General features: G+C 39.8%; 1 protein-coding gene across 3 annotated transcripts in view; it reads left to right on the top strand.

Annotated features, from left to right (window-relative positions):
* The window catches only part of AOAH (acyloxyacyl hydrolase), a 168,599-nt gene that overhangs the window by 97,366 nt on the left and 46,029 nt on the right, over window positions 1–25,204 (top strand). For all 3 annotated transcript variants that reach the window (XM_045495320.1, XM_045495321.1, XM_045495319.1), the window contains exons 13-14: window positions 1,109–1,200; window positions 20,993–21,075. In XM_045495320.1, the coding sequence (XP_045351276.1) occupies window positions 1,109–1,200; window positions 20,993–21,075 (175 nt within the window). The remainder of the gene's footprint in view (window positions 1–1,108; window positions 1,201–20,992; window positions 21,076–25,204) is intronic.

Genomic DNA, 25,204 nt, shown 5'->3' with positions numbered 1-25,204 from the left:
AGGATCGTGACCTGAGCTGAAGTCGGACGCTTAACCGACTGAGCCATTCAGGCGCCCCGGTTTTGTTTTTAAGACTATTTATTTTTGAGACAGAGAGACAGAGCAGGGGAATGGCAGAAAGAGAGAGGGGACGACGCAGAATCTGAAGCAGGCTCCAGGCTCTGAGCTTTCAGCACAGAGTCCTACATGGGGCCCAGAATCCATGAACCGTGATATCATGAATTGAATTGAAGTCAGATGCTTAACCAACGGCACCCCATACATTTTGTGTATTGAAACTCAAATTTAACTGGGCATCCTCTATTTTTATTTGCTAAATTTGGCAACCCTATTCTGAAAACATCAGTCTAGATAAGCTTTTTCTAGAAATTAGACCAGAGTAGAGGTTTATCCCAGAGGGCATTTATAAAAGGAATAATAAGGGGACATAGCTGGCAATGTTTTTTCTCTATGATTTTGCACAAACCATAGAAACATGGTTCAAATAAATCCTGTTTTTGTCAACACTCTGTGTCAGGAGTTCTTGAACCCGAGACTGTGTAAGAGATACAGGGGGTATGTGAACCCCTTGAAATCATAGGCCGTGTTGAATATATGCGCATCTTTGTGAGGAAAGAAACCAAAATTAGATTCTCAAAGGTGCCTGAGACTCCCAAGGAGGTCAGGAGACACTATCTTATTGACTGAGGACATGACTTTGAACTCAGGGAAGGCATTCTTGCTGGGGGCTTGGGTATTATTATTGTTTGGGCAGTTGATTTCCTGAATATCTAAAATAAATATGGAGAAAATCTCAGCAAATTTAAAAGAGTGGAAAGTTTACCCATCTACTGAAGCATCCCTTTCAAATGAGGGATGAGTATAAGCTGCCACGCATTTCGCATCTTTCACAGAAGCTGAATGGAAGCCAGTTCATGAGTGATGCTGATCTTTGTGAAGTCCCTGATGATAGAGTGGCATACGCTTTATATACCAAAGCCTCTTAAAGAAATAGATTAAGAAAAAGAGAGTGAGAAAGACAGAGAACACCGCCTAGGCAATGGATAATGTTACTACCTGTAAAAAACAAATGACCATTTTTATAATCACCACTTTATGTTTTCTTTAGAAATCCTTCATCAATTTACCAACAGCTCTTACCAATGAGCTCAACTGGCCCCAAATCTCTGGTGCTACTGGGTTTCTGGACTCCATTAGTGGGTATGTATGTTTGAGTACCTTTAAACATTTCAACGTATCTGTGTAAGGAAAGAACAAGAGACGGGGCTTGCTCCCAAGATGTTGAAATGAGAATTATTAGGAATTGCTTCTAGAACATGAGTAATATACAAGAAACCTACCACTGACATAGAGTCCACTATGCAGGGGGATGTAATGCAAATTGAATTTTATCAGTGTTCACAAGGAGGGAATATTCTCATTGCAGGGGCTGTAGAGTTGACCTCTAGTGGATAAGACATAAACACATCACTGACTTTTTCTCATTCAAGGGACAAGAAAGTTTACTTGATTATTTACTCTCAGAAATTAATATCCATAAAGGTAATGGCTAAAATTAATAGACAAGTCTCAAGGTCCTGGAATCACCCTGGCTTCAATGCTCTGGATTTGAAGGTAGAGAGACAATGTATGGCAAATCTGAGTGACACACAAACCCAATTTGCTATGTGTGATTAGATGTTGACTCAGAGCCTGGGGGCAGCCATTCATAGGTTAGCACCCCATTTTTTTATTTAATGGAGGACATTATATATCATAAATAAATTATTCGATTATTACCTTATTGTCTTCACTCATTCATCTAAAAATACTTACTAAATACTTACTACCTAATCAGGAATATATGCTACAGATGTTTCAAAGGCAAATGGGGTTTGACCTATCTCTGCAACCAATTGAAATCAAATAGGGCAGATTAGACAAATGTACAAATAATGATAATACAAGAAAGATGTGCCACAAGACAACTCTCAACACAGAGCTACAGATTCATTGAAGAAATAAATCATAGAATTAGTCAATAGCCTCTTCCTTTTGGGGTGTCAGGCCAGGGTCCCAAACCCTAAAGGATTTACAAGATTGGTGTAATGAAAGAGGTAGAGAAAAAACAGGAAATGATAACCAATCTTCAGGAAAGGGCATTGATAATAATGTAGGAATCATCTGTGAATATAGGAAAAGCCAAGGGGATGCATTTTCAAGTTTAGGTGTAGGTTTTCAAGTTTAATCACATGAAAAATGAGGTTAGTGTAATAATGTTAATAGTATCAGTGATAGGGAGAGCAAGAAGTAACCTTCATGAGACATTCACTATATGCAAATCACTACCCTGAGCATTATGTAGAGACTTTTCTCATTTCATCTCTTTGTGAGGGAGCTGGCATTAATTTCTGCATTTCACAGTTGAGGAATCTAAGGGTTACCTAGACAGGTTAAGAAACTTGACCAGGGACCCACATTAATGTGAAATGGGGGGATCTGTCATCATGGAACACTATACCAGAGAGTAATTTGGTGAGCAGGGGTCCTCCTGGTCCCCAGTGCCCAAACTTTATGATTTTTTTTCATTCTACCTGCAGGAATGTTGCTCTCTGTAGTCTTTGTCACTTTGAGAGAATAGCGATGGGATGGAGAAATGACTAAGAATCAAAGAAGCCCTCTCCATGGGGAGACATGGCATGCATTGTTTCAAAGGTCAATCAGGGGCTCCCTTTCTATGGGCGCCATACCCCCGGTGGTTTGGGGCCCCCTGAGCACCAGGCTTAGCCTCTCTTTCTTCAGCTGCTCTTGCTATTGTTTTTGTCACCTGGAACACATCCAGAGATAGCCAAGCTGAAGCAGCTTTCTGGAAAAAAGACTCTTACCTATCTCCCCACTGTCAACACTGAAAGTGAGAAAACAAAATTTAACTGGCCTCCACCAATCCAGTACAAAAACACCTGGAGATTTCTCTAAATTAAAGCTTTTATGACAACAACAAAGGAATACATTATGAATGAGAAATGGATATAGTTTATTACACTTTTAATGGAAGTTTAACTTTATGTTGAACCCTATAAAATTCAGCCACCTTTTGACCTAAAGCTTCACAAGGTTGCCATTGAGGAAATACCAGTCTGATGTTTAAAACAATTGCCAATGGGGCGCCTGGGTGGCTCAGTCGGTTGAGCGACCGACTTAGGCTCAGGTCATGATCTCATGGTTTGTGTGTTCGAGCCCCCGTGTCAGGCTCTGTGCTGACAGCTCAGAGCCTGGAGCCTGCTTCGGATTCTGTGTCTCCCTCTCCCTCTTCCCCTCCCCCATCCATGCTCTGTCTCTCTCTGTCTCAGAAATAAACATTTAAAAAAATAAAATAAAAAATAAAACAATTGCCAAGTAGTTTAAATCTTCCTTGGAGTCATCCAAAGAGTGAAAGAAGAATCCACTCAGCAGGGCCCAGTTGAAGGGAAAACTGGTTTCCTTATCTCTTCCACTTATAGCTCACACTCACCAACAGTTGCCCCACATCTCCTACATCTAATTTTCCCAAAAACTCTGCCCCAAAATAGCTCCTGCTCCCAAGCAGGCTGTTCAGTTGTTTTTAGATTTTAGTGAGGGGGTGACAGGGGGAGCCAATGTCCTTCTGTGTCTCTTCTGTCCTCAGACTAGGGGTTTGCTCCCTTCTCAGTGTGGAATCCCACTAGCCCTCCAGTCCCATGGCTGCATCTACCACCATCCTATCAGAGCCCAGCAGCAGACAGATGTCCATAGGAGAAAGGCAGTGGGGAGAAAGGGAGAGGAGAGTTGCCAGTCTTTAGCCACTCATGGTTTATAATCCTTATAAGGGCTGTGCAGAGACATTCTAACACCATCTCACAAAGGAGGTGACTGGCTAGGTGTGTGTTAGGTGAAAGTCATCCTTATCCTAAGCTAGTTGGTGCTGACTTAGCACCTTCTTGTATCAGGCTCTGTGTTGCCACTTACAAAACTTCCATCTGGTTCTGCAACTTACTCCTCACTGACTCCAGGTACTGTCCTTATCTGTTGTGTTTCTAAGGATGTGCGCAGCACAGCTGGCATGCTGTAGGGTCACATACCCTGCAAGGGCTTTTCTCTCTGTGTGTTTGTGGGGCCCCAGGCTATCTAGTCGTTTCTCTCCAAGAGCTCTTTCTGCCACCTGTTTGTGTGTACTATGCCTGTGTTCTTTGCCACCCAGCTGGAATGGGGGAAATATATTCAGTTCCTTTTGACAGAAAAGGAAATTCTCTGAAATCTGAGTTGTAGCAGATTCCGCCAGTAAACAGACACATAGCAGCATGATAGTCATGTGTGTGTCACCATTCAAGACATCCCTCCCAGCAGTAGGTCCTGTTAAACCATTTCTATAATCTCATGCAAATTATATACTGCAGATAATCTAGGCTGGGCCAATCCCCTTCTTAAAAGAACAAAGATTTATAAAGCGTGTAAAAAATATTACAGAGATTAGAAGATTAGATTAGAGATTAGAAGATCATCTTCTGCTGGAATCAGGAGAATGAAAAGAATATTGACCCAGAAAGCAACATGTATGTATGACATGGGCAGCTTCCACGGGCATTTTGAGCAAATGTCCTTCTGAGTCCAAATGCTTATCAAAATGGGATAGAATTTATGGATTTCTCTCTTCAACTGGATCTGTAGATAGTGCTTCTTATTATCTGTGATCAGCATCATGCTTTGGGTATTAACAATGTTCTTTAGAAAATGTACCTTTGAAAGCAAAGGATGCATGGTGCCTGGGTAGCTCAGTCAGTTGGGCATTAGACTCTTGGTTTAGGCTCAGATAATGATCTCACAGTTTCGTGAGTTCTAGCCCCACATCTGGCTCTGCATTGGCTCTCTATCATCTCTCTCTGCCCCTCCCCTGTTTGTGCTCTCTGTCTCTCTCAAAATAAATAAATAAACTTAAAAGAGAAAGAAAGAAAGAAAGAAAGAAAGAAAGAAAGAAAGAAAGAAAGAAAGAAAGAAAGAAAGAAAGAAAGCAAAAAGATGTTGCTTGGGAGAGAAAATGGTTACTTTCCTTTTCTTTTTCCAACATACCTTCCTCCCTCAAAATTTAATATTTTTTATGAGGTAAATGTAACTAATTGAAATTACATGCATGCATTAAAAGACAAATACAACCCCTTACTTTCACAAATCTTTACATCCTTCAGTTGATTCAACGTTAACAAAAATCTGTTCTCTTGACTCTTAGGCTCGAGAAAATTCAAAAAGCAATATCGTTTAAAACCATGTGTTTTATTTTGTTTTCCCAATGTGATTCTGAAAGTAATTGAGTGGTTCAAAGACAAAAAAAAAAACAAAAACAAAAACAAAAAAAACGAAAACAAAACAAAACAAAACAAAAACCCATCCTATGAGGTTGGTAGCATGGGAGCTGGGAGCCCAATAGCCAACATTAGAGAAGGGAACTATAATTGTAAGTGAGAAGAAATGGGTATTTTTTTAAATTAAAAATAGTACTTCATGTTCAGATCATGTTCAAAAGCAATTAATGTAAGAGAAAAATCCTATTTAAGTTAAAGAACACAAGGCCCAGTAACACATATGGAAGTATGGGAAACAATACCAAAATTCAGGAAGGAAGGACTTCTAGTTAAAGCAATATCTAAAACTCCAGAGCCCTGTGAGTTGGTGTGGTAGAGTAGGAGGAAGACCACCTTTACAGGTACAAGGGTTCTGGTTCTGTATGGCCTTCAGTGGAATATACAGCAGTCCTGGACCTCATTTATATGTTGAAGTTGAGTTGCACCTAGCAATCTCTGAAGTTCTCCCCAGTATTAAAGTTTAATGGCTTTAGGGCAACGTGTTATTGAAGTCCACATCCTACCTTCCTGATGCTGCTTGGTTTAGAAACATTGGAGGAAGCTGTTGAGAAAATATGCTTCTGCTTCTCCCCACCAAATATGCTTTTCTCCACCCCTTAACTGACCGTGCCTTCAGATACGACTTGGCTAATTTTATGGGTCAGAGCCTGAAATTTTCTAGGAACCATGTTTCTCTAGGGCCAGGGTTGTTGTGCCATAAAGTTTGAGCATCTGCATCATAAGCCCTGCACTGTGTGGTGCTGGCTATTTGACCAGCTACTCGTTTAAGTAGCACTCCATAATTGATTGTCCTTTATGGGTACTATTTCCTCTAAGCAAACCTCAGAAAGAGAACCTGGTAACTCCAAACCCTTAACAAACATAAGCACCTGAACCTAACCACATGTAACGTGAGCATTTATGGTGCCCAAAACCCCTTCTGAAAGTGGGTCCGGGAGATGGTCCAGTCAGTGGAGTTCTGCAGGCCAGGGGTAAATGGTAGAGAAGTCCTTCAAAGCTGCATAGCAGAGGGAGGAAAAACAGGGCAGCAATCAGAGCTTTAAAAATAAAAGGTGAAGTTAGCCATTAAAAATCATGAAAGCCAAAGGAACCAAAAGCAATTACCGAAGTTACCATATCAAGCTGGAAAGAGAAGAGTGAGATCAGTAGGTCAACATAAGTGGGTGCCAACTACATGGAATTTTGTAGAACAAATGTCGCTCCCTCTGCCACTGGCTTAGATTTGCTATTTGGGGCCAGAAACATAGTACACGCTTAGAAAGAAATAGACAAAGCTACTGTGAAAAGAGACACAGTAATGCTATTCAAGGACATTTAAACACACATCTTTGATGAGCGGTGTCCTAGAATCTGAGTGTTAAAGGTTATCTATTCTCTCCAACCCAATAGACGTTATATGAGAGAACAATTTTGAAAAGCAGTGTATAATTCCAAACCAAGTCACTTGGGGTGTTAAAAACAGAAAATTGGAGAGAAGGGATTTGCAGCTAAGATTTGCTAACCTAATTTCATGTTTTAAAAAAAGACATGTAGGTACTAAACACTAATGGACTTAATAACCTTATTAAATCCATTATTCAAAAATTACATGTGATGTAAGTGCAAATGATTAATCATCTTATAATTATACTTTGCAAAACAAATAATTAGCCAGAGAGGTGGTCATTTGAAGTTAGGTGAGGCTGATTGGAGTGAAATACAGTCTACATCAGAGATTCTCCAAGTGTGGTCTGTGGACTGCTGGGAGGTGGGTCTCTCAGGCCTTTTCGAGGGATCCACAAGGTAAAAATTACTTTCACAACAGTACCAAAACAGTATTTGCCTTTTGCACTGTGTAGCCATTGGTACTGATGGCACAAAAACATGGTGGGTGAAATTGTTGACATCTGAGCATGAATAAAGGCAGTGGCGCCAAACTATGTTTATAGTCACTGTGATCTTCACCCTCTACACAACCCTCGTTTTAAAAAATAGCCCGGGGGTGGAGGGCAGCTTCCCCTGAAAAGTTCACCTATTGAGCAGAAGAATTATTAATTTTTTTAAAGTATGTCCATGATTTTTTTTTCAACGTTTATTTATTTTGGGGACAGAGAGAGACAGAGCATGAACGGGGGAGGGGCAGAGAGAGAGGGAGACACAGAATCAGAAACAGGCTCCAGGCCCTGAGCCATCAGCCCAGAGCCTGACGCGGGGCTCGAACTCACGGACCGCGAGATCGTGACCTGGCTGAAGTCGGACGCTTAACCGACTGCGCCACCCAGGTGCCCCTGTCCATGATTTTTTAATAATTTCATCAGATGAAATGGGAGGTATGCATAAAGCGCTTGTACTGAATAAGAAAAAATATGATTTTCTTAAGAAAAAGCACTTTTGTGAGGGAGTTGAGAGCTGAATTAGTCAGTTTTTCATGGAACACTGGTTTTATTTAAAAGATGTAGAAAATAAATTATAGTTATTCAGATTGGATATGTGGCAGATAGTGTATCTGAAATGAAGGAGCTTCAAGGAAAACAACCGACAGTATTGACCATTAATCATAAAATTTCAGCTTTCAAAGAAAATTCTGAGTTTTTGAAAACTTGTATTTTCTGTTATGAACTTCACAGCTTCCTAATACCCAAAACTTTCCTGATATGTAGTGCTAGCAACAAGTATGATTTTTCAATATTGTATCATAAAATGTATCAACATTTAAAATATCCACATAACTCAGTGAGCCAATATTTTCTAAATGACCAGTATATGATGTATAAAACCATGCATGGGTAAAAGATCCATTCAAAGTACAAGATAGACCAATGCATTTTAATGTGATGTGGTGCAAAAGTTCATTGATATAATTTCAGATTCCACATGACAACTAATCAATCTTTAAAATAATACCACATCTCTTGGGGCGCCTGGGTGGCTCAGTGGGTTGGGCGTCCAACTTCGGCCCAGGTCGTGATCTCACCTCCGTGAGTTCGAGCCCCGCGTCGTGCTCTGTGCTGACAGCTCGGAGCCTGGAGCCTATTTCAGATTCTGTGTCTCCCTCTCTCTCTGACCCTCCCCCATTCATGCTCTGTCTCTCTCTGTCTCAAAAATAAATAAATGTTAAAAAAAAAAATTTTAAAAAATAATACCACATCTCAAATTTTGGTATAGAATCAAAGAAGACTGTCCATACTTATCTAAAAAAGTAGAGGTGCCTGGGAGGCTCTGTCGGTTAGGGGTCTGACTTTGGCTCAGGTCATGATGTTGCAGTTCGTGAGTTCAAGTCCAGCTATCAGGCTCTCTGCTATCAGCATGGAGCCCACTTCAGATCCTCTGTCCCCTTCTCTCTCTGCCCCTCTGCCATGCACGTGCACGTGTGCACACACTTGTGCTCTCTCTCTCTCAAAAATAAATATAAACATTTTTTAAAAGATATTAAAATGTTACTCCCTTTTACAACTAACTGTATGTTGAAGATGAGACTTTCTTCACATAATTCCATCAAAACAACATACCACCACAGATTTAATGCAAAAGCAGAGATGAGAACGCAGACTGTCCTCTATTAAGTCAGACAGTAAAGAAATTTGAAAAAGTGTAAGACGATGCCATTTTTCCCACTAATTGGGGGAAGGGTTGGAAAATATATATTTTTCAGAAAAAAAATATGTTACTTATGTTAACACGTAATGGGTTTATTTTTATTATTATTATTATTTTAAATGAGTCAATAAATATTCTTTTAAATTTCTAAGTTTTGATTTCTAACATATAATATTGACAGGTATAATTCACATTTAATTTTCTTTAAAAATCTCTCTGGGTTCCTCAGTAACTTTAAGAGTATAAAATGGTTCTGAGAGCAACAAATTGAGAACTTCTGTTTCAGAGAATGAGTGTGAAAAAGAAATGTGGCTGTGGACAGAAGCTGGGGGGAGGGGTGCCAACATTTAGAGGTTCAGGAAGAGAAGATAAGGAAGGAATAGTCCTTGGGGTGCCTGGTGGCTTAGTGGGTTAAGGGTGGGATTCTTGATTTCAGCTCAAGTCATGATCTCACTGTTCATGAGTTCAAGCTCCGCATGGGGCTCCACACTGACAGTGCAGAACCTGCTTGGGATTCTCTCTCTCACTCTCTCTGCTCCTCCCCTGCTCATGCTCTTTCTAAGTAAATAAACCTCTAAATAAATTTTAGAAAGGAAGAAATAGCTCTCAAAGTAGAGAGAAAACTAAAAGGGTTCAGCAGCCTAGAGACCAAGGGAAGAAAGTGTTTCCAAAGGAGAAGTGACTTTCAGCCAAATGCTGCCAGAGGCAGAGGAGGACTGGAACAGAGAAAGAGGACTGTGGGTGCAGGGCGGTGATCAAGGGAGACTGGCCAGAGATGTCTCAGTGGGGGGAGATGGAAACCTGACTGCAGAGAGTAGTTTCCAGGAGGTGATAAGGGAAGTGAACATCAACAACTTATTTAGTAAGTTCCCTTTGGGACGCCTGGGTGGCTCAATCAGTTAACTGCCTGACTTCAACTCGGGTCATGATCCCAAGGTTCCTGAGTTCGAGCTTCTCCACCTTCTCCGGTCGGGCCCTGTGCTGACAGTTCAGAGCCTGGAGACTGCTTTGGATTCAGTGTCTTCCTCGCTCTCTGCCCCTCCCCCATTCATGCTCTGTATGTGTGTCTCTCTCTCTTAAAAATAAATAAATATTAAAATAAATAAAAAATTGAAACCTTCCCCATTAAAGGGAGAAGAGAAAAGGGGTGATAGCTTGTGGGGAATCATTTTTAGATGAGAAATCCTACAGTATGCTGTTAGCGAGAGGAAGTTCCAACAGGGAAAGAAAGGTGGATGAAGGAAGGAAGCAAGGAAGGATGGAGAAAGCAAGAAGGGATGGAATGAAGGCTCAGGGCACTGCCCTTTGGGCCAGAAGGACCATCTGTAGAAGCTGTAACTCCTAGCCAAGGACTCTTCCTGCCATATACTGACAAATCTCTCCACCTGCAAAACTTCTCCCTTGATGCCATTCATTTCTAAATTTTCACTTTTTAATTTAATTACTCAAATAATGAATACATTTTCATCTTCCAAAACATACTGAGGTATATTTATAGTAAAAAGCCAAAGCTTTCCCCCAATTCCACCTCCTTTCCCAGGAGAAAGCCCTATTATCAATTTAGCGTGATTTTGTTCAGATCCCTTCTGTGTGATTACGTGTGTAGATCGGTACATAAAGAAATATTTCATTAAAATCTCCCCATAAGTGGCATTAAACAGTGTATAATACACTGTAAATTAATGCTTTGCTTTAACAATACTTCTCAAAGCACTTTCCATTCTTGAACAATTCTGCGTGGTATTTCATAGCATCGTACTGATGAACAGTCCATTCCAAATCCTCATGATACCCAATAATGCCATAACGAACATCCTACAGTTCTCTTTATGAATACATGTGACAACTTATTTAGAAAAAAAATGGAGAGAGGAGTGCCTTGGTGGCTCAGTCCGTTAAGCATCTGACTTCGGCTCAGGTCATGATCTCACGGTTCATGGGTTCGAGCCCGTGTCGGGCTCTGTGCTGACAGCTAGAGCCTGGAGCCTGCTTCAGATTCTGTGTCTCCCTCCCTCTCTGCCCCACCCTTGCTCATGCTCTGTCTCTGCCTCTCAAAAATAAATGTTAAAAAAAAAATTCTAAATAAATAAATAAACATCTAAGAAAAAATGGATAGATCTGAATGTATGCATTTTAATTTTTCATAATCTCCCCAAAAAGCTATCCCAATTTATATTCCCACAAATAGTCTGTGAGAATACTTGTTTCCCCGTATCCTTGCCAATACTGAAGATTGTCCATCTTCTTAATTTTTTCCAATCTAACAATATTTTATGTTATTCTGATAATATGTAACCTGGTTACTAGTGAGTTTGAGCATCTCTTCATGAGCACTTACACTCACCTTTGTCTTATCTAGTTACCCTTTGTTCACGCTTCCACACTCACCACCCAGGGATCAGTTCCTTCAGACAGCCTCCTCAGGCCAACCCCCACCTGAGTGGATAATTCTCTCCTGTGCTCCTAGTGTGCTCCTTCAACCTCAATGTCACCTCACTTGTCAAAACAGTTTATTTATTGTCTCTCCACTCCGCCCACCCCACCCCAGACTTTGAGCATCTTGAGTACAGGAATTGGGCTTGACTTTGCTCTCTAGCCCTAGACCCTGACACATTATGTGGCACCATAATAGGTACTCAATAAAAGAACTACTGAATAAGTTCATATTGATATCACTTTACATTTGTAGAGTGCTTTACAATCTACAAGCCTCCTTCCCTTGCATTTCCTCAGATTGCCTAAATCAAGTCAGATTTGCAGGAATTAACATTTCAGGGAAAACGCTAGGGATAAGGGAAAAGGAATATAAACAGAATGAATTGAATCACCAGCTGCATGATGTGATGCATGTAAAAATAAATCAGTGTAGCTTAAGCCCTTGGACTTCTAAGCATGTTCTATAATAAATGTTCTACAAGAAACTAGCAAAATTCATTTAAGTATTAAAATAACCACACAGTCAACAAATTGGAGAGAACGATTTTCAAGTAAAATAATCAATTCAATAGCCAGATAGAAGGAATAAAACAAATGAGAGATCTGCTAACAAGTGAATTTGGTCAATAATAGATGAGTCAAGCCTCGGTGTGAAGTTTTGTCCAGAATGATATAATTTTTCAATCCAGGTTGATCAAAGTAAATGAACAACCTCCAAATTTCTCCAGCAAAATTCCTATAACCAACTCAACCTGAGATTTTAGACCATCTCAATGCTTACATAGAGAGCACAGAACTAGTTCATCAATATTCCCCAACACACTTCTGTGAAACATTAGTTCCACAAGATGTCATACATATTTTTTAAAAGATTCCTAGGGCAACTAAGTTTTGGAAATGCTCGTTTAAATAAGGAGAAACACATTTATTCAGTATAAGGCTTATTAGAGCCTTTAATAAGGCAAAAAACCTTATGTATCTCCAAGGTATAATATGAAACCATTTCTAAACTTATTTGACCGCCGAACTATGTAGAAAATCTCTCTCTCTCTCTCCCTTTCTCTCTATATGTATGCATTTAATGAGAAAGATACATTTCAAGAAACTAGTGTTTCACAGCATCCTTTGAGAAGTGCTGTTTAGATTATTAAAACAATCTTTTGTGTATCGCAAGTGATCTTTTTACATTATAAGCCTCAACACCTTAAATCTCTCAGTTTATCATAGTTTAATATTTATGCTGATGCAGTGGCCTACAATCAAATCTGAGGCCAAGAAAAGCCAGGAAGGAAGCAGTTACAGCTGGTCTAAGTTCAGAGGACAGAGGAAGGAACCTTAGTGGGAAGTTAACTTAACAGGTAAGAAGCCTTGTCTGAGTACCGCAGCTCATGAATTATTGAACACAATGCCCATGAAGTCTATTTCCCTGCATTATTTGCTGCTCCAAATTCAAAATCTATCATGCTGTCTGACTAATCTTTTCATGTCTGAACTCCTAGGACCTCCTCTATAGCCAGCCTCACCACTGCACACACACCCCTGCATAATTAGCCCATTGCTAGCCTCTCTGAATACACAACGAGTCATATTCTACATGTTTATCTCTCTCTCAGGCTGAAATCTTCATTGTTCCATGATGTGGTGAATTAGAGGTTACACAGGGATCTAGTATCAAAGAACTAGAAGGAATTTTAAGAATTCTTTAATCCATCTCCCCGGCCCCATGCTAGTCTGACTTCCACCCACATCAGAAAGAAAACTATTCACTCTTTTCTTAAAGCTTCCCAGCAGTAGTGGGCCCTGGATAAAGCCTGCCGGGTCTCTAAATGATTCAGTTTTATCCTAATCCACTCCCCTGCCCTAACCCTTCACATTAGATGTTACCATGTATCTCTCACTGTCTCTGCTACTAGTCTTCCACATGCCCTAGTCTTTTTCGTGTGTCTCATTCTCTACGATTCGCCTTAATTAGGGTGTCAGAACTTATACCCAAACTAGCAGTGCTCTGCAGAGAGACAGAAATAGCCTCAGAAACTTCACCAGGACCTGATACATCACTGTTGTTTGCATAGTATCAGACTTGATTTATCCCCAAAACCTCGGATATGCTAAGCCTTTTGGGGAAGCTGTTCTGTTGCCTTTCTCCAAGTAAATTCTGCTTTGAGTCAACATAGAAGGTGATGACTTTTTTCAGTTTTAAATTTGACTCCTTTAATTTATCTGCGTCATGCATAAGGCTCATTTTTTGGTCTTCTTCTTTGTTTTGTTTTCCATTTAGTCATAGTGAAATGGTATGGTGGTGGTAGGTCATAAGAAGGCTCTCAGAGAAAGTGGTTTGTGTGTGTATATGTGTTTACCTACACCTATGTTGGGAAGAGCAACGAGTAGACATTCTGTGTTAGGTTTACCTGTTTTGAATTTTGATGTTAGAAATCAAAAGCGGACCAGTGTGTCCTCACATGAAATGCCTGTACTTCCTAGGCACTGGAGTAGGTAGAGCTAGTCAGAGCGGGAATTGAATATGGCATGCTTCCACGGCAGCCCTGTACATTGAGGATACCAGCATCTTGGGTATAGGGGAAGGTGGGAGAAAGAGAACTTTCAAGTACTCCTCTCTGCCCCCATCAAACTACAGCACTGATGCTATCGCCTCTTCTACCAGCCCATTGGGCTTGGTTTTGATGTACAACAGAGGGCAAAGGGAAAAAACAGAAGGTCACACTGAAAAACCTGAGTCCAAGTAGGGGTAGAGGAGCAAGAGGAGGGGAGATTTGAAACCAGAAAGGTCATCACAGTTAACCTTACTATGCACAGTATCCTTGGTTTCTCCTATTAATTCAAATTCACCTAACCCTGTATACAGATGCCTTTCTATCAAGCATTCTCAATTTGTTAGCATCTCAAAAATATTGTGCTATGGGCTTCTCAGAATACTGTATTGATTTTTCTGTCTCCTCAGGATTCCTGGACACTCCATGAGAAGTTCAATCCCTAGTATTTATAAGACAGATTATGCATTTGAGGTGGGATGAAAGAAAATGATACCTTTGATTATGTGAAATGATTGCTAGTGCCTAGTACAAAACCTTAATCTCAAAAGTCTAGATACTATTTCTGGTCAGAAATGTTAATGAAACTATTCACCAATTGGCAAAGATTTTGTATTATTGCAAAGACAGATGCAACTAACTGTTTCTATAATATTAATATACACTATTCGCTCTCCATGAGCAGGTCATGAGCAAAACAGTATTTCGGTACATAAATTCCATTTTTAGAATTATCAAAAATACATTTATGGCTAAATATTGGTAACAATTACTTTCCCAAAGGAAAATAACTCCTCTTTATTGACCGTGAAATTATTTTAGGATTGAACTCAGATCTAATGTCCATTTCCCATCTGCTTTTTTCAAAATATAATAAAACAGTCAAGGCAGAGGGCGTAAATGACACAGAGTATAAAGTATTCATTTCGGGCTTCTGGGTAAGATAGCAGATTGAGCAAAACATTTACTTCTGTCCCTTGAGAAACTCCACTACAATGACAGTAAATGAATCTGTCCACAAGGACAAAGAGAACAGGAAGAGCCAACAGCCACAAAACGTTGGAAACCAGAAAGCAGAACAAGTGGTAACTGACTCAGTTGACTCAGAAAGCTGCATCTGAAGCCAGTGGAAAGGAATGTCAAGAAGCAACCTGCTTTACACTGCAGATTCCCCACAAGACTTGAGGATTGGTTATATTTGGTAGCTCTAGAAATTGAGGTGAGAGTAAAAACAAGGGTCGATTGAAAGATTGCTGAAGAAGCAGTTAGATCCTGAGACTCTTTCCCAACTTCACACAGGTGGGCAGTTGCCTCTCCTTACTCTGGTATAAGTCTAGAGGTTTATTATTCTCTAGAGATGCTAATATCAAAAGCTTCTGGACTGAGGGACACCAGACATAAGTGAAGAGAGGAGCACCCCACTCCACATGCATACTGAATGCTGCGAACCACCCACCCCTAGCCCCAGAGTGCTGGCAACCTGGCTGGAGGGCAGAAGATCCTTCTGTAGGGAGTCTACACATCCCAGGGAGGAAAGACCCAGACACTGACAGCAGGGCTTCCCCGAGAAAGTCCCCACCAGCCCATGCTACAGTGAGGATCTGAGTCAAAAAGCCACACCTAGAGGTCCACTTTCCAATCAGCTTTGAAGTTTTTAACCAGCTTCCACTTTTAAGTACAAGCCAACAAACAATCCAGGATCATCGGACATCAGAGGGAAACTTTGAATGTGGAAAGACAACACAAAAAAGAGAAGAAGCAACTTCAAGAAAATAAACTATTGCTCTATATTCTAAGGGAGAAACATTTTTCTTAGACTCTAATATCTTACCTATAAAAAATAACTAGAATTTGGGGCACCTGGGTGGCTCAGTCAGTTAAGCATCTGACTTTGGCTCAGGTCATGATCTCGCGGTCTGTGGGTTCAAGCCCCGTGTTGGGTTCTGTGCTGACAGCTCAGAGCCTGGAGCCTGCTTCAGATTCTGTGTCTCCTCTCTCTGCCCCTCCCCCACTCATGTTCTGTCTGTCTCTCTCTGTCAAAAATCAATAAACATTTAAAAAAATTTTTACAATAATAACTAGAATTAGTATCTCCAAAAAGATAAGAAAAGATATTTCATTCATGTAACAAGAATGTTACACTAAAATTAAAGAAATATTCAAAAAACAAAAAATATCACTTGGAAGTTATGCTAGTGGCATAAGATAGTTTTCATAAAAGGATTAAAGATGAAATTGAAGAGATCCTCCAGAAAATAGAACGAAAGACAAAGAGATGGAAAATAGGGCAGAAAAGCTAGGAAAATTAGAAGACCTGTCCAGCTGACCCAATATACAAATAATAAGAGTTCTAAGGAAAAAAAGAAAGGAAGAAATCATCAATGAAATAATTCAAGAACGTCTCTCAGAACTGACACATGTGAATTTCCAGGTTGAAAAGGTCCCTGGGTGACTAACACTGTGAATGCAAATAGAGCCACCCCAAGCCTATCATCACAACATTTCAGAACTCTTGAACAGATGCTACTGCAGGTTTTCAAAGGATGGAGGCACAGAGCAGCTTCAGACAACAACACTGGGAGGCTGGGAGCCAATGAACTGATAGCTTCAAACTTCTGAGGGAAAATGATTTTAACCTAGAATTCTATAACCATCTGTTCTGGTTAACTATTGTTGTGTAACAAAACACTCCAAACTTTAGTGGCTTAAAACAACAACCGTTTTCATTACCTCTCACAGTTTAGGGTATCAGGAATTCAGGAAGAGTGTGGCTGGCCAATTCTTCCTCTCCATGTGATATTGACCATGGTTACTTGATGGTATCTACCTAGTGGTTGGGTTAAAGGGTCAGATATGACTTGATTCACATAACTGAGGCTTGAGAAAGAGAGTTAGAATATTGGGTTTGTTGTAGAATATTGGGTCCTGCTTCCTTTCCAGCTAGGGACTTTAAAAAAAGGCTTTAATTTTTGGGCAGTTTTAGATATCCAGAAAAATTGAGCAGAAGGTACAGAGTTCCTATATACTCTGTCATCTCCTCCTCAATTTTGCCTATTATCAACATCTTGCATTAATGTGGTACATTAGTGTGGTTGTAAATGAAGAGCCAATATTTATATATTATTTTTAACTAAAGTCTACAGTTTACCTAAGGGTGTATTCTTTATGTTGAACCTTGCATGGGTTTTGCCAAATGCATAATGGCATGTATCCACCATTACAGTATCATATATCAGTATCACTGCCCCTACCCACAAAAACCTCTGTGCTCCATTTATTAATCCCTCCTGTCTCTCCCCAAATCCCTAGAAACCACTTATCTTTTACAGTGTCTATGGTTTTGCCTTTTTCCAGAGTGCCACCTAGTTGGAATCATACAGAATATAGCCTTTTCATATTGGCTTCTTTCACTCAGCAATATGCATTTAAGCTTCCTCCATGTCTTTTCATGACTTGATAGCTCTTTCCTTTTTACTGCTGAATAATAGTCCATTGTATGGATACACCACATTTTGTTTACCCATTCACCTTTTGAAAGACATTTTGGTTATTTCCATTGAAGGATCTTTTGACATGGTTTCCAGCAGGATAGTCAGACTTCTTACATGGTGAATCAGGGCTTCAAGAGAACAAAGTTGCCAGGAATCTTAAAAATGGGGCCATAATTGGCATAGAATCACTTCTAACGTACCCCGTTGGTCAAAAAGTCATATAACAGCCAAGATTTAAGGGTAAGGGTGTCAAAGATAATGAGGCCATCTTTAATCTACCACACCAGTCAATGAGAGACAAACTCTGATGGTCTCAGAGGTTTATTTCCTTCTTCCTATTGATTCCCTAGCAAGAAGATGATTCATCATGTTTGGGACTCCTCCTGTTTAACAGATAATCTCCTATACCATAAATCTACTATTATTGTTAAATAGTGACTTACAAACACCAGAACCCTCTTTCCCTAAAAATATGTAGGCTGTCCTTGATATATCTAGTCTAGCTATGTCCTGTTTAAAAGACCTTTCTAGGGGCACCTAGGTGGCTCAGTCTGTTGAATGTCCAACTTCAGCTCAGGTCATGATCTTGCAGTTTATGAGTTCAAGTCCCACATCGGGGTCTGTGCTGGCAGCTCAGAGCCTGAAAACTGCTTCGGATTCTGTGTCTCTGTCTCTCTCTGCCCCTCCCCCACTTATACTCCCCCCGCCACTCTCTCTCCAAAATAAACATTAAAAAAATTTTTTAAAGACCTTTGTATAAGATAATGAGTGTTCAGAGACCAAGTGGAACTTGAAGTTTCTCCCCAACAAGTCTTATTAACCTTATATATGTTTTTAATTTTTTTTTTTACCTTATTTATGTTTATACTTACGGTGTAAGCTGTTTCTGGGCCCACATTATACCTCACCAACTCAAAAAATAGAAACATTTTTAGATATACAAATGACAAAAAAAATAAGTTACTTTCCTCACATCCTTCAAACATTACTTTAAAATATTCTCCGTCAGAAACAATAAAAATGTGGTCTTCTAGAAAATAGATCTACTAAGCCGGGAAGAAGTGAAGACAATCTCCAGGATGATGAAGATGGGGGCTCTCAGGATATCTACTGAGCACCAGGGTGAGAGGGAAGCAAGTCCAGAGGAAGCAGGTCCAGAGGTTTCAGGAGAGATTTCTGCAAGATAAAATGAATAAATTATCCATTAGAGTATATTCAAAGGTGATCAAACAACTGTAAAAAATTTGAGGGTAAATTGATGATAAATACTTAGAAAATTAAGCAAACAAATAAAAGGCAACTATTAACTCTAGGGAAATAAAAGAATTTAGAAGGAAAGAGAAAGCAATCATACATCAATTGTGAATAGCCAAACCCCCTGCTCTATGGTGGGAAGTAAATAGACTACAAATCAAGAAGTGGACTTGAAAGTATGTTATTTAGAGATAAGAAAGAATATACCCAAAGAGTCAGTTAAGGCTGAAATTAGTAGCCTCTGGGAATGGAGAAATGGGGAGGGTAGGGGAGTGTGGGATTGCTGCTAATCACTATAAGCTTTATAGACATAAATAGTTTAACTGTTTTTGCTTACGTTTACCATTTCATTGAGCCTTGCTCTGACCACTCTAACCCTATTTCTTCTGCCTCCTTTTTTTCATAGCACTTACCGCCTTCTAGCATCCTCTCTAATTTGTTCATTCAGGATGCTTACTGTTTTTTTCCTGATAGAATTTCAACAATACAGGGCAGTGGTCTTCATCGTCTTCATTTACCAGTATGACCCAGGTGCCTAGAGCAGTCTCTGGAACATAGTAGGGCCCATTAAACATCACTCAAGTAAAACAACTTTGTCTTTTTAAAATTATTTGCATGGGTAGCTTTGATTTTTAAAAATTAAACAAATCATTCGCCTAAAAATTCTACCACAAAGTAAAAATCCCATACTTAAATATTGCTCATACATCTTGCTTGTCTATCAAAAAATGTTATCATTAGTTTTTTCAGGCTTCGAAATGAATACTCCTTCAGTGCATCCCAAGTTCCCAACCTGATACATGTTTACCTTTATGAAACACTGAGACAGTTGGCAAGCACTAAAATATAATAAGTGAGGCTCACATAACACTTAAAAATAAATGATGATTTATGTAAGGTTGTGAGATATGAAGTTATTATAATAAAGAGAAGATACAAACATTTGAGGAGTAATCAAGTACTTCTGAGTTTAATTATCATTCATTAGTCTATACCTGGTCTTGTTTCAAAAAAGATTTTAGGGAAGCCTATAAAAGTATAAAGGATATAACATTAAATTACACTTAAATTAAACCTTGGCAAGAGAAGATAGAAAATCAAGGATGGGACAAAGAGAAGCCAAGAAAATGACTTAAAATACATGCAGTTATAAGCTGATACTGGTCACAAATTTGTCTCTAAACTCTGTGTCCATTAGTATTAGATTTAGCTACAAGTAAACAAAGAAACTCAATATATGGGTGGTTAAAATAAAATAATATTTTAGTTTATTTCTCTCACACGTAAAATTCAGAAATGTGGAATCCGGCTCTAGTGTGAGAGCTCAATTCCACTGGTTCTCAAGGATTCGGGGTTCTTGCAGTTCACCCCTCTGCCTTCCCAATGTAGGAGATACCCCCATAGTCCAAGATGGGATCACTCTGGGCACCAAAATGGAGAAAGAAGATAAAGAAGGAACAAGGGCACTTGCCAATTGTTTCCTAAGAAATATTCCCAGAAATTGGATACTTCTCCTTCTATCTGATCGTCCAGAAATTAGTGAGGTGGCCAATTGCGGCTGTAAGGGAAGCTGAGTAAAGCAGTCATCACTGTGACATTATCATGTCCTACTAAAACTTCTATTGAAATGAAGGGGAGAGCTAGATCTGAAGGACAACAAGAGTGTGTGCCACAGCCTCATAGCAACCAAAAGAAGAAAGGGAAGAAGGTCAGGTTCAAAATCGCTGAACAATGTATAGAATCACTGAATCACTATCTTGCACACCTGAAACTAATATAACACTGTATGTTAACTCTACTGGAATTAAAATTTAAAAAACCTAATAAAATTTAAAAATGGACACAGTTGTCAAGATGACCTTTGCTCAAGCAACTTATAGTAGCTCTTGGTAAAAAGATTAGAAAGGGATGACTCTGGAGAATTTCACAAAAGTGAAAAAGTTTAGTCTTACTACATTGATGCAAACCATTTTATAGGACTGTTATTTGTAACAATTCTTTTTTTTTTTTAATATTCTTGATGTCTATTTATTTTTGAGCAAGAGAGAGACAAAGCGTGAGTTGGGGAGGAGCAGAGAGAGAAGGAGGCACAAAATCCAAAGCGGTCTCCAGTTCTGAGCTGTCACCGACTGAGACACCCAGGCACCCCACAACTCTTAATAATGTATTAACAGTTTAGAGAAAACATGTGTGCAAAGATTTGATCTTCTGAGTTCATTTGAACCATCCATTTTGAAAAATCATAATAAAATCAAGGTTTTTGAACTTAATTGTGTGAATGTCCTGATATACACCTTTGTATTTGTCCTGATATACACCTTTGTATTTGTTTCAGAATTAAAGAAAATTCTATTTACCTTCGCTTACGGAAAAGAAACCACTGCAATCACAGAGACTACCAGAATATTTCAAGAAATGGTATGTAGCTTTCCATCGAAGCCTTCAGCAGTGTGCCTTTACTGATTGATTTTATTTCATAAGTTCCACAAAAGCTGAGTTAGAAAACAAGGGCCACCTAATAAAATGAACAGTCTCCCTTTCCAGCACCAGGGCCCTTCAAATACAGCATCTTACCTACAGCAGAGGAGAGAAAGAAAAAGATGTGGTGAGGACGTACGCCAAGGCAAGGGAGCAGGTCAGTCATCCACAAGCAAAGTTCTAGAAAGGCAGGGCATTCAAGGCTCAGGAGGCAAGACTTAAGCAAGCCTTAGCAGAACAAGGGCTGAGTAAAATCAAGATCATTGCAAAGGCTCTGCCCTTCCTTGTGATGCAGTCTCCCACATTTCTACTGGGATTTGGAGTTTTTTTAATTTAATGTTTATTCATTTTTGAGAGAGAGACAGACAGACAGACAGAGAGACAGGGCATGAGTGGGGGAAGGGCAGAGAGAGAGAAGGAGACACAGAATCCAAAGCAGGCTCCAGGCTCTGAGCTGTCAGCACAGAGCCCGATGCAGGGCTTCAACTCACAAACCGCAAGATCCTGACCTGAGCTGAAGTCAGTCACTTAACGGACTGAGCCATCCAGGCACCCCTGAGATTGGAGTTTTAAGGTAAATGGCTAAGTGTTTATATCTGAAATCCCCAAAGCCATTAAGAAAATGAATGTATTTTCAGAGTGTTGTGGAGACTTGCAGGTCTCTGTCAGTTTCCCATGTTTCCCAGGACATCAGTGTCCTTGCCTCTCACCTACATGGTTCTCAGCTCCCACCTTGGACCCAGAGACAGTCCATTGCCACAGGATTTCAGTGAAACTCCTGACTGATGAACCAATGCCTGGCTAATGCCAAATGAATTGCCAAGTAATGTTTTGTGACACCGTGATGTAGAGATGGCAGACACTTAGGGTGGGTGTTGCCACTCCATCTTCCTAAGATGTCACTAGTCAACCTTGGCGCTCCTCTCTGCTACACCCAGATTCTGCCTCAGCAATTCCTACGATACAGCACATCTGACGATCACCATCAACAGGTTAGACTTGGCATGTAAAGTTAAACCTATTTGCCATCCCTGTGCCATTTCTAATTCACAAGAGTGCTAAGGCTTTTTCCGGGCAGTACAAGTTTTAACCAAATATATGAGCAGCAAATTATGTATGTCTTATCATACATATTCTACACAGAATAAATGTTCTGCTAGTCTAAGAACAATATAAGTTTTCTTACTAATGAAATAATAGTTGCTATTTATTACTCTCTTACCAAGTGCTAAGAATACTTTACGTATAATATTTCAGCTTTTTTTTTTCAACAAACTGTAAGGCAAGTATCAGTATATTTCTTCAGTTCTATGATACCACTGATTATGATAGCTCAAGGGGGTGTTGAGGGAGGAAAAAGGAAGGAAGAATTACAGTGTACACATTGATTTCAGGGCTCAACCCAATGTCAAATGTGCTAAAATGTATTTCTCAGAATTGAGGAATTCTAATGATAGATATCCACACTGTTACAGCTGAGAAAACAGAGACTTACAGAGACCAAGAACATGGCCTGGGATCATAGAGAAGGTTGCAGGGCTGGGATCTGTAGCCAGCTTGTTACACCACACTCAGACACCAACAAAGATACTACAGTCACTGGTCTGTGATCTAAGATGATCTACAGAAAGAGCTTGGCCTCACCTCTCTGCAGATGAACACAATGGACAATGTAGTGGAAAGTTAGAATTGAACCTGGCTGTGAGTCATCATATACACAAAGTGAATATCAGCCCCTTGCACTTTCTCTTTTCCTTTAGTGAGCTAAACAAACAGCCCCAAAGCTGTCAAAAGCTCTCTGTCAATGTATAATAAAACACAAAGAACAAAAACACCTGTGCTCAATATCATGCACTCTAGAAAATGATGGTGAAGAGGCCATATATTTTTATTTAGAAAGACAAAACACTGCCAAAAGAAAAATCGGGATACAAAGTTGGATGGTATAGTTTAATTTATAGTGTATTATTTTTTTTCATTTTTTTAATGTTGATTTATTTTTGAGAGGGAGAGAGGCAGACTGCAAGCAGGGGAGGGGCAGAGAGAGAGGGAGAGACAGAATCTGAAGCAGGCTCCAGGCTCTGAGCTGTCAGCACAGAGACCAACACAGGGCTCGAACCCACAGACCATGAGATCATGACCTGAGCTGAAGTCGGATGCTTAACCCACAGAGCCACACAGGCACCCCTACTATATTTTTTTAAATAAGAGAAAAAACTAGCTTCACATATGAAGATCATAGAAAATATACCAAAATCATTATGTTTGATCAATTATGGATGATCTTTTTGTTATATATACTTTTCTGTTTCCTAAAGATTTTATGTTTACACAGAAATAAACTTAAAAAAAAAAAAAACCTAGAAGAAAGTGAGTACAGGAACCGTGAAGGGCTTGCCTGGGATCCCATAGTTGAAGGGGTCAGGTTAGGACAGGAACAAGCAATAGGACTCTAAGCTGCACGCTCCCTGTGCCTACGATGCCAGCATTTCGCTCTCTCCCAAGCCCCAGACTTGTCAACTCAACATTACTTTCTACCCACAATGAATGCAGTGATCTTTTGTAAAATCAAAAAGACCAAAGTAAGATGCTCCAAAAATACAAAGTACAATTTGTAGTAGATGTTTCTCCTTTTGTGGTATGCTGTCTTGACAGCATTCCTTTAAAATTCAGATTGTGAAGATAAAACAGGGAAAAAGAGATGGGAGAGAAGCCTAATCATGAAAAAAAAAAAAACAGGCATGTCAAAATGGGATCAAAACCTGTGCCTTCTGTCAGAGTTAAGTCTAATAAATAGGTGCCAGAGTGTAAGTGGGGGGAGGGCTTATTTCCTTCCTTTTCTTTAAATTTTCAATCCTTAGAAATGCCTAAAATGTAGACTTTGTCTAGTATAACTTCTTTGAAGATGCTCCTTGACTATTTTTCTAAGGATGGAATTCTACAAGGGTTTTTATTTCTGCTGTTGTTATTGTTTTAGTTCCTCATAATTACTCATTATTTAATGTTCTGGTTTTACTTCCAGCCTTTCTTCCTATTTACTGCAGCTTTTCCTCACTATGGGTTTTCTTTGCTATTATGCAGAATGTAACCTGACTAGCTGTGCCAAGTTATTTCAATTACTCCCCAGGGTTTTTATTGGATATAGGAAAAGTCAGCCTTCTACGCCCTGCATATTTATGGCTACACTTATTTTTCAGAACCAGCGAGGGGGCGGGCGGTGGCGAGAGAGGGAGAAAGGAGAAAGAGAAGAAAGAGTTGAATGGAATATTAAAGACTTTCTTAAAAACTGTGTAGTAAGAATTAAAGAAACAGCTCTTAGTTTCATCTTGATGTTTCTGAAAAAGACCTGGAAAATGTCTAGAGATACCTCTACCATGAACCATTGCCAGTGATTATAAAGCATTTTAAGATGTACAATGCCAAAGTCATCTTTAAGTTGGGTACTGATTGCCCAGCAAGCTTCCAGCTAAATCTTTACAATGGGCAAAGGCGATTTGCAGCAAACTCCTACAGCTCCCAGCTTGCCCAGAGGACCTGCGGAGCGGGGCCGCATAGGGACAGGGAAAGGGTCAGTACACCTTGTGGTTGGCTGGGTCTTCACAGAATGTCACCTCACTTCTCAGAGATGTAAAGTGATTCCCAGAGAACAAACGGCAGAGGTATCCCACTCTTGTTGCTTCCTAAAATCATCTTATTTCCTTGCCATGTAAACTAGTAGACTGGTTTTGAATTTAGGCGCTGGAATTGGTGTGTGACTTAGACAAATAGTTTAATTTCCCTGGCCTGTTTCTGCATCTATATAGAATGTGGGTCATGGTTCAATGCACACAATTGCCAAAGTTGACCCGGGATGTCACTCTGGGTTGCCTAGACAACAAGCTAGCCCCAGTAGGTCGCCTTCACCCTATTTTGCGGAGGGAAAGGCTGCACCCAAAGTCAGTGAGTGATGGGGTTCAGGGAACAAGCCTTGCCTTGTATGTTTGCCCCTTCTCCAATAAAGCCAATTTTTAAACTACATCACATGACATGCAGAATTAATCACAAAACCCAGATGGGGCCCACTTTGCAC

Source organism: Leopardus geoffroyi, chromosome A2 (assembly GCF_018350155.1).
Source record: "Leopardus geoffroyi isolate Oge1 chromosome A2, O.geoffroyi_Oge1_pat1.0, whole genome shotgun sequence".
In the NCBI taxonomy this organism is placed as follows: domain Eukaryota; kingdom Metazoa; phylum Chordata; class Mammalia; order Carnivora; family Felidae; genus Leopardus; species Leopardus geoffroyi.
The sequence above is the reverse complement of the archived record's forward strand: the minus strand, read 5'-3'. Positions and strand labels throughout refer to the sequence as shown.